This window comes from Poecilia reticulata, chromosome 13 (assembly GCF_904066995.2).
Source record: "Poecilia reticulata chromosome 13, P_reticulata-male-v2, whole genome shotgun sequence".
Lineage (NCBI taxonomy): Eukaryota > Metazoa > Chordata > Actinopteri > Cyprinodontiformes > Poeciliidae > Poecilia > Poecilia reticulata.
Window position 1 is genome coordinate 16,838,093 of NC_088842.1, and position 10,622 is coordinate 16,848,714.

The window sequence follows — 10,622 nt, forward strand, 5'->3', positions numbered from 1 at the left end:
GTATTCCGCTGCACGTTCATCCCTGCGATGCATTAAAATGGTGTAAGACGGGATCTGAACTCCAGCTTTCAATGAGCCAACATGGAGTTCCAAATTTGTTCCAACACAGGCGTACTAAACCAGGGAAACATCAAACGCTTGCAGTTTATCTGAACTTGAGGAGTGATTTTGGAGGCTCTAGATCAAGAACACTCAGCTTTTCACTTGCTACATTGCCAAGAATTGTGATTCTGTTGGTATCATAAAACAAAAAATATTTTTTTCTTAATGTAGGATTTTTGTCCACACTGAATTAATAAGGTTATAGAGATTTTTTTGTTTTATTTTGGCCTCTAATTATACATGTTTAGTAGTTGAACTGTATTATTTTCTTTCAATTTGTTCATCTTTTGCTCATCCAATAAAACTTGCAAACATTCTGAGCCACCACTAGAGGACAGACCAAGTCCAGGAATAAATCTGATTTCATGTCTCTCTCTGTTTCTAGTTGGGGTCTGACTGTTGTGTATGAGAGCAAGAAACAAGAGAAGCCAGAGAGACAACAGTGGTGAGCTACTCTCAATATATTTTCTAAGTTTTGCCTCCCCGCTGATATCCCAGCGTTCCCGATACCTCAGTTTGTCACTTGGATTTATTAGTTTATCTAAGTGATAAACTAACACTACAACTGATCAGATAACATCACTAAACAACACCATACTCTTCTCACACTGCATCTAGGTAAGAATCTACTATAACACTTAATAATTACCTTTTATAGCCTTCAATTCTACCACAACTCCCTCTTCTCAAAACATCTTGAAGAGTAAACCCAGTTTAGTAATTAATTATTCAATTCTTCTTGAACGCCCCTGTTGTTTATACTTTGCCTACAAGCTTCAGACATTCTTGTAAACTTATTTTAGGACAAAAACGTTATCTCCAGCATACAAACAGAAACCTGGAGATAACTGAGTTTATAGTCATGCTGTCCATATTATGTGGGGAAATACTCTCTGTACTTTAATAATTAATGATTTCAATGCCTCGACTAACAACAACAATAAAAAGAGATTCTTATTAAAATAGTAAAATACTCGAATGATGATAATGCACAAAAAAAGTGTCCAGAAAAACTTTAGAGTACCTTTAAGCAGGCTGGAAAATACGGATGAAACCGATTTATTTTAATATTAGCTGAAATTCTTGCTCTATAAAGCAAAATGTAAAGAAATGAAGGTTGATTTGGCAGTTTTACACAATATATTATAACTAAATTATGAGAAAATATTTTACTTCCTGCAATGCCATGTATCAAGCATTTCTATTTTATTGTTAAAATGAAGATTTAGGTAATGACTTCATGAATTTTTTTAATAGTTTTGATTAACTTTTACTCCTAAGTCTCCCGAAATAATAGTTACTTTGGAAACTTATATCAATGCTACACAATCCTCCTCTGTTGTGCAAAGAGGGAAGACACCAGAAAGTAGTGCAACACCAGTAAGATTTTTGTGTTCGCAGAAGGACACTCCTGTTTTTGTGCAGATGCATTTGCTTTTCTTTATGTGCAGAACGCCATGGTATTTTCTCTCTTAGTGGAAGTTTGATCATATTCATGATAAAGTATGCATGTAAATATGACAAACATCAGAAGCTGGAGGCTTTTCTTCTCTCAGAGAAAACAGGTCAGATCCCTGCATGAGTTTGGTGAGTGAGGCATATGAAAGGTCGGCTCCACCTAGAGGGGAAACACACCAGAATACCTATAACCATGGCTGTGTTGTGCTCCAGGTCTCTTCACATTCCCGTTCCTCTCTATGTGTTTGTGCCTCAGCATAATGTGTGTGTTTGCCTCCCCCACCCCCATTTAAAGTAGACTAAGACTGCACAGTGACATTAAGGGCCTTGGACAGGTTTTTTGGATGCATCTAGAAGGCATGCGCTCTCCTTTACTAGAGAAAGAACATTTGGGTTTCCCATCTTTTTTAGGGCTTTTTCTCTATTTGGAAGATTAGATTGTGATGATAGATTAACTTGGCTGCAGCATATCAGGGTCCCAGATGTTGCATGAAGGAACCCTGTAGCAGCAATGAAATCCCATCCATTACTTTTTACTCTTCGTACTGCAGATGGTTCAAAAATGCTGGTGCAAGACTTTTGACCAAGTTTTCAAAATAAACTTGTGTTACCCCTCGCTTTAATATTCTGGTTCTGGTTTTTATAGGGCTTTTCATGGACAAATGCCAGCATATGTCATTGATTTAAAAAAAAATAAATCTTTATACCGCCTGTCAGTCCCTAAGGTCCAGTGGGCCAAACCTACTGGTTATGACGCTCCCCAGGCTGAAGACAAAAGGTGACAGAGCAATTTTTGCTGAGGCCTCCAAACTCTATTACTCTCCTTCTGAGGATGAGAACTGTTATCTCTCTTAAAAAGTAGCTGAAAACTTTTTTAAACCATCCTTTATGTAAGATCCTGTGCATTCATTTTTTCTTCTGGAGTTTCTTTTTTGTGCTTTTAACTGTGCAACAGTACACTAATATCACTTTCCTTTTTAATAATAGTTTTACTTTGTTTTTTTTTTTCCATTTTATGTACCCCTTTGTATTTTTATTCTGTACTGTGTAGTATTTTGTGATATTTGTATGTGTGAAGATGTTTTTATTTACCTGATTACTTACTTCCCTTAAGCCAAGGCTGCAACCTCAAAAAGACCTGACAGTTCTCAGAGTTATTTTGCATTTTTTGTACCACGGCTGTCATGTGCGTCATGTTCTGGCACTGTTCTCGCTGCAACAAAAGCTATGTAGCCAAGCAGCTAAAATCAAGAAGCTCAGGCCTCCTGCGTATAGAGATCAGTGTGTCATTTGCTCCACGTGGACTGGGACTGGAGGGAAGCGCACACACCTCCAAATTATTCAAATAAGCGAGATTCTGAGAGACTGAGGGAGTTGCTTTTTTTCCCAAGCTGTAAGGCACAAATGCAAAATGTGTTTAAGGAAAACCCTGGCATTCTATTTTCCTCTTGTGGCTTATAATGTCGATTTATGAACATCACAGTGCCACTCGCATAAAACCTCAGGTTATTGCACACAGATTTCCTGCTTTGCAGGGTGCTGTACTCTACACTAAAAACCCTATAAACATTTATTTGTACATTTACAGTTTAAAATGAACATGCGGATAATATAAAAAAGCTTTGAATGAAAAAGAGTAATTGGAAGAAAAGAAATCCTATAGCATACCCTTTCTCTCTCCCTTTCTCTTTGAAAGTCAATTCAGTATACCATAAGCAACTAAGTATAAATCAGCCATATATATATATAACAAAGAATAATCAATATATATTGTCTTTGTAATGATACAGCACTCTACTGAGTAAATACACTTTATTATACCTTGATTATATTTTATTATTTTCTTAAAAATAAAAAAATTGGTCTACTGTTTTTGGTTTCTTTAGAGAGATTGTTCCACAGGTTTGTTTCATTTGGCCATGCTTGTTATAAGCAAAAAAATAAAATAATACTCTGAAGGGCGTTTCCTCCAACACATTAAGATTGCCACTGATGGTGAAATCGCAGAAACCTTCCTTTTAGTGAAATGAAGAAACATCCTAGTGCATCTTTGGAAAGGCTGGAAAGCAGCAGGGAAGCTCCTTGTGGATGAGAGCCCAGAGGCTTTATGATCACCTTCACCTTTAATGAGATTTTCCAAAACTGCCACAATCTAGCAAGGTCTGAGCAATTTTAGAGATTCTGGAGAGTACAGGATTTAGGGATATGTTAGTCCATTAATAAAGCTGATCTGAGAATGTGCTGCTATTGATTCAAGAAATTAAATCCATTTATGGCATTGAAGAGTGGAGAAATTGTCATACGCTCAATTTTCCTAAGGTGGAGCCAGACAACTGAAGGAAAACATATCATGAAGTATAGCAACATATATAAATTTTAAAAACAAACAAGTAAATATTGAAGTCATTCCTAAAATTGTATAGGGTCTGCATGTTTGCACTGAGAGCTTTTCCTATTGGTTCTCCAGAGTTAATGCCTAATGTGTATGCCTCTGCACGGACACCCTGGTGCTGCATGTTATAATGTTCGTGCGCACGTCACGCTGAGGCTGGCATTGTCAACAGCAGTAAACATCTTCACAGAAGTAATGGGAGCCCTGTCCCCCGTCACGCTGTGGGCCATATTATCGTTTTGTTACGCTCCATTGTCACGTCTCTTCCATCTAGAAGCACACCTGAGAGGAAAACACACAGACGGAGAGAGAGAATATGAGGACGTGGGGAATAGAGAAGACGAATGTAGCAAATGCATAAAGACGCTACGTTTTTGTCTTTATTTTCTTGTACATTTCTCAGTATCCAAATCAGAACGTCTTCATTGCTATTGAGAGCTTTTCATTTAATTGCTTTTCTTTTTGCTAAATCTCTATTTAGCAAAAATCAATAAAGAGAGGCAATAAACCCCATTTAGCTCTCGGTTGTTTACAGCTGACGGTGTGGAGCAGTCGGCAATAAATTGTAAGCAACAAACAAATGAAAACTGTTTTAGCAGATATAAACTGTAGGAATGCTTGCTCCTCTTTTGATTCACAGTAACAAGCACTAATGAGCTCTATTAGGCATAATGATGCCAACAAGGCTCAGAGAGGGAATCTGCATACGAGGGGCTTTTGCAGTACGTGTGTCGTCTTAATGTGTGTGCGGTATACCTCAAACGCTGCCTGCTGTTTAGTTTTGTCTGTTTGTATCGCTCTTGTACCTCAAGTGGAGAGCTTTGGAATAATTATCTTGGTTCAGATCGGTGCTGCTAACAGTAGTGTCTGTGTAAATAAAGCTGTTTATTCGTTATCACGACGTGATCGATGACTCAGAGGGATGTTGGACTCCAGCCGAAGTGGCTTCAATCATGCACATGCACACGCCATGGTTGCTACAACCAGCACTTAAACTCGAGCGCAAACAGGCATAGAAAAATAATTGCAATCAAAGTTTTCTTGTGCTTTCTCTTGAAAATTAGCTCGCGCCTCTCTCTGTGTTTTTGCTCCATCGACGTCACCGCCAGGTGCTACAGGGGAAGGCATGACGAAATCAGTTAATGTCTTTGACTAAGTCTTTGTTTTCCTAAATTTTCCTCGGTCTCTCGGGGCTTATCTGCCTCTGCTACACGCACACAAGTACACTCTGCGCCTCCCGAGTTTGTTCCACTGTCTGGCTCACCTTATCGCTATCCATTTATTTACAGGTATCTCTGCTGTGAAACCCAGTCGGAGATGAGGGAGTGGTACGCTACATTTCTTAGTATTCAGGTGGGTTCTCTCTCACATGCAAATGTACACACTGCTCCTGCGAGTCGCTGTAACATTAACTGGCGCCCTGGTAAATGTGTGCAAAAACCTAAGTTAGTAAATAAATTTTTTTCGTAGAGTAGCTTAATCTCATAGTGGCAATTTTACAAAACGCAAGACTTCAATTTGTGTATATTTATTCAGCTGGTTAAAAATTATGTGTTGAGGGAGAATTAATTTTAAGGTCACTGAAGTTTTACTTTTTGACACCTCTAATTATTTCCAACTAGATGTAACTGAAGCATTAACTTTTTAAAGTTGATCAGAATCTACACACACAGAGTTGTCAAAGGTCCCTCTCTCTTTAACGAATTGCCGTTCCTATGATTTTGTTTAAATCCCTACTGAGTAAATGTGCAGTTTTTATGTATTGTATGTTTTGCACGTTTTTACAACGGGAGCCAATACATGTGTAGCAGATCTGCTGTAATAATTTGAAATTCACGAATCTCTATTTTTTTGCAGACAGTTGTATGGCCTCAGCAGGACATTTTAAATGATCCGAATCCTGATTGTGTTGAATCGCTTTGGCACACACACACATACAAAAACAAAAAAAACACAATAAAAATCATCGTTGATTGTCTGCGTCTGTTCTTACTTTTAGAACGATGGCAACCTGTGGCCCCAGGATGGAGTCCAGCAGAACCGGGTGAGCCGTGCGCTGCCGGACACTCGTCACGGTAACGTGTCACTGATCCCGTTGCGTGGCAGTGAGAATGAGATGCGGAACAGCGTAGCAGCTTTCAGCCAAGACGCGCTTGCTGTGAGTCAATCTGCCAATCACTGGGACTAATCTTGGACAAACCGGGACGGCTCGATCCGGAGCTGTCGACTAATCAGGGATATTCATGCTGAACAGGTGGCCAGGAACCTCAAAGCTGATATAGTACAACTTTAATGTCCTCGGAGAGGACTGATTTTAGTTTTTAAAATGGAGCTTGAATGTATTTTCTTTCTTTTTTCCTCTGCAATCCTTTAGCTTAGAGGGAGAAATGGAGCTATGGGTCATACCTGCGCAGCATGAATATGAACTGATCCTATGATTTGACCATGATCTATATATAGTTATAACAGGATCTGGGTTCTTTAAATGTGACGATTTAAACAAAAATCTTTTTTTTTTTACTATTTGGGGTTGTTTTACAAGACTAATTTGTGTCTGGGCCTGGAAACGTTTAAGAACTCAGACAACAGGAGGACACAGCAGCATCTTCACACTGCAGGCATGTTTCACTGAGAGCTGAGAAAACAGACCTGGAGAAAGAATATGTCTGGTAAATATCTGCCAGAGCCCAGAGAAACACAAACAATTGCACATTTTAAGTAAATTCACGTCTCAGACAGATTGCGGTTTACACCGTTTCAGAGCATGGCTCGCTGACTGGTGTCCCTGCGCACTCGGATAAACAAACTTTGACAGAGGGTTTGTTTGGCTCGGTTCCAAGCACACCGACATTAAACCAGACCTGTTCGAGCAGCAGCATCCACATCAGCCTCTCCATCTGTTCTCTCAATTCGTCACGAAACCTTTCAGTGCAGCACCAAACCGTCCCGCTCTGCTGTGACAAACAAATGTCCACAATCTGAAGTTGCTGTCGTCTCCTCCTGCTGTTTTCGGCTGCCACACAACTGCTCATTAGTTGGCTGCACACTGCAGTGGCACACAAGGATTCAAGTTACTTCTGCTGGAACTTCCACTAACAAAAAAAGAAGTTCTAGGTGGCGGTGCTGTTTGCTGTTACCTCCCATTGATGTTTCCTGCTGATCCTGTCCTGTCCGATGTATGAACTGAACAGCATTTCTGATAGGGGTGTGAGAGGAGGAGGAGTGATACAGGAGTAGACATGGGAGCAGGACGAAGATTCACTGAGAAAGTCACACTTTCTCCAAATGGCCCAGTTTTTGATTGTTTCATCTGCTTCTTTGTCAAAAACTTCCTCTATTTATGTTTCAGCTCCTTAGAGATGTGCGATAACGCTCGCAGCAATGGCAGCGGCAAGGTAACTTTCGAACTTACTGTGAAAAATACAGATCGTGTTTTAGATTCACATTCTACGTAATGTACTTCATGAAATACATAAGCTTCACTTCACTGGTCTTCAGAACATCCTTACAGCTCTTAGCTCAACCATTAAAGGCTAAATATGGTGAGGGGAACATCTTGATTTTGAGTTGTCTTCTCTTCAAGGTTAACAGAAGCTAATAAATGAGAAACTTCATAAATGTTTTATAGCAAAGTTGTTCTGCTGGATCATTTTTGTTGGCCTGCATAACAGGGCGGCTGAGTGTAGATGTCATATAAAGCTAGAGAGCTAGCGGAGCATACCGTGCCTTTCAGAAAATATTCTTACCACTGAGCTTTTATCATGCTTTTATCATGTTACAGCCCCAAACCTCAGTGTATTTATGTGAGATTTTACATAATAAACCAAAAAATATGCATAAATTCGAAGTGGAAGGAACATTGTGTTAACATTTTTTTTTACAAATACAAAAAAAATGTGGCCAACATGAATTTTGACCTGCTATGTTTTCGTCTTTAACTTGCCTGGATGTCCAGTAAATATATTACACATCTTCACTTTTTTTTCTTTTCACCCGGAGATGATCACAATAAACACCATCTAAAGTAGAACTACAGCATTTCATGTTTGGCCAAGTCATAACAGAAAAAAAGAAATAAAACATATTGATATTCAAGCTTTAAGAAGCTCCAGTGAAGGGAGGAAGACATGTTTTTTACTTGAACAGGCTTATTACAAAGGAATCATTTAGAATTCCAACTATGGCAAATTAAAAGTTCCATAGCAAGTAAATCATGGATTTAAAAACGATTAACTCCATGTGCTCAGTGCAGGTACTCAGTCTTATCCCAGTTATCTGAAAACATGTAGACTACATATTGCTCTTTAGGACAAAGGCTGAACGGGAATCGGAGTCTCGTCCTTCAGTTTAAAATGCTCGACTGGTGGAGCCGTCTTGCTGCATCTGTGTTTATCTGTCCTCTTGACCACGGCTTATTGAGTCCACATCTCATGAGCGGCCTCATATCTGGTTGCCATGGCTGCGAGACGTCAGTGGTCTGGATGGAGAATTTTAAGCTTGACCTCCCGAGAGACTTTATTAAATACAGTGAAACTGATTTAGCTTCAGGGAGATGGGCTGCATACGTACTCTGACCTTTACTGATGTTTGTGACGGGATGAGTTTGAGATGAAATGCGATGTTCAGTCTCTGACAATGATGGATGTTTGTTGTTCAAAGGTAGGAAGGAGAAGCTCGGCGGATGACTCTGAATAATCTGGGAACTTTCACATTCAGCGATTCTCTGGAGCAGAGCGATGGACACTCTGAGAGCACGGCCTCGTCATTATAAACGCGAACTTGCAGCTTCACTCAACCAGACTAGAATAAAAAAAGAAAGAAAGAAAAAGATAAATCAACAGCAGGACCCTGTGAGAAACCCATCCTGCACCCCTTTCCGTTCACACATGGATGAATGGAGTGTTGGCATTAAAGGAAAAAGGAATAAACCACAAAGACTTCTCCAGCTGTTTCCAGCAGGTTCCACTGGTCTCATTGTTTACTGGAGTCAAAAAAAAAAAGAAAAAGACATACACTTTATTCCCCTCTTGTATTTGTTGTATAGACTTAGTTACTTTTGGCACATAAACTGAGTGCTTGTACTTTTTTTTTTTCTTTAATACAGGTTTGAAAGTCTTTTTGTAGCTAAATGTGTTTTTTATTCACTTTAAATACGATTGCTTTGGAAATGAGTTATTTAATTATGCAGCAGAGAGCTGAGTGGTTGTTGTAAAGGAAATCTGAGATCAGAGGAGGTTGTGATCTAATTTCTCCTGGACTGGGACTCAAACATGTCCGCTGATCGACCGACATCTGCTTCTCTGCTGGAAATCTGTGCAGCAGCTTCTTAGGCTAAGTTGTCACTTCTGCTCAAGAGGGACCGTCTGATCGTATTGAAACCAGCAGCTTCAGGGCTGCAAAGGTAAGTCCGTCCTTAACCAGCAGAGCAACATCATAGTAAAGTCAGAGTGTTTAGCTGCAAATTTGGTGAACTATAAGAAAAACAGAAGTATCTAATTTGTTGTTGAATAACTTTAGAGCACCTTAAAAAGGTTCTTTTTCTTCTAAGCATATGTACTTATTTAAACATGAAGTTTTGTTTTTTATTTCTCAGCTGTCTTGTTTCTCTCTGTTGGTTCTTCGTTTTGCTTGAGTTGCATTGATTAACCAGCAGTATTTCTGAAGGTGTAGATCACAGATTTATTACACTTAATTTAACAAAATGTCTCTTTGTCTATCTGCAATGTGGGATGTTGTCAGTAAAGTGTTTTAATTGAGGCACACATTTAAACTTTGTAAATGAAAAACTAATTAAAATTCTCTGCAGTGTCTTATTTAATATTCCAGGTTTTGGGTCATTCTGTTGGGAAAAAAAACAGATCTGTGCCTTCATCTCGTGTCGTGTTTGTTGTCTGGGTCCCTCCTGTAGGTTTTCCTTATTTCTTATTTTAAAGTTTCATTCATTTTGACAGCAGACGCCGCACCGCCAGTCAGATTTGTTCAACTTTATGATTTTGAACTTCTAACTAAGATGTTTTAGTTGAAACACCCTTTAAATTTGTTTAATATTTAGATAATTGTTGTAGTACTTCTATAAAATATTTATTGCATACAAATACAAGCACTGAATAAGCTCCCATGTTGCAGAATACTATTTAATGAACTTAAATTGGCATTTTTCATTTATTACAGGCGATTTAAAAAAATATATATATATATTTTTTAAACTTGAAGCTACAGTATAACTTTTATAAAAACACATCACGACAGCATAATATAATTTTAACAAATGTATAAAAAAATGTATTTTTTTCTTAAAATCAAAGCTCTGTTTTTTGTTACATGTTCCTGTATTTCTTAGCTATAACTTTTCTATTATTCACTCTTCAAAATGTGAAAGAAAATAGATCATGCCACTGACTTATCTGACCTTTGACATAGATGGAGAGGATACTGTAACAAAACACAAGATTTAAAATGACATAAAATAAACATAAAACCCAATAATCAGCCAATTTGCCTCACTTTCTGTTAAGTACTTGGTAAGCTCTGGAACCACAGGTGTTCTGAAATTTGACACCCAGATCCTAAACTAATAGGTTGAACCAAAGGATTGTCTGCACTTTTAGCATTTATAATTAATATTTGCACGTTTTTTAACCAGCAGTTTGCTACCACTCTACATTTATTT

At 38.5% G+C, this 10,622-nt stretch overlaps 1 protein-coding gene across 9 annotated transcripts in view; it reads left to right on the plus strand.

Annotated features, from left to right (window-relative positions):
- Positions 1-9,770, plus strand: part of arap1 (ArfGAP with RhoGAP domain, ankyrin repeat and PH domain 1) — a 66,293-nt gene extending 56,523 nt beyond the window's left edge. For 4 of the 9 annotated variants that reach the window (XM_017308316.2, XM_008425458.3, XM_008425464.3 and 1 more), the window contains 5 exons: positions 488-547; positions 5,242-5,305; positions 5,952-6,110; positions 7,302-7,347; positions 8,612-9,770. In XM_017308316.2, coding sequence (XP_017163805.2) covers positions 488-547; positions 5,242-5,305; positions 5,952-6,110; positions 7,302-7,322 — 304 coding nt within the window. In that variant the 3' untranslated portion in view covers positions 7,323-7,347; positions 8,612-9,770. The remainder of the gene's footprint in view (positions 1-487; positions 548-5,241; positions 5,306-5,951; positions 6,111-7,301; positions 7,348-8,611) is intronic. The other 5 variants (XM_008425459.3, XM_008425460.3, XM_008425461.3 and 2 more) reach the window with 5 other exon arrangements.
- The last annotated feature ends 852 nt before the right edge of the window (positions 9,771-10,622 follow it).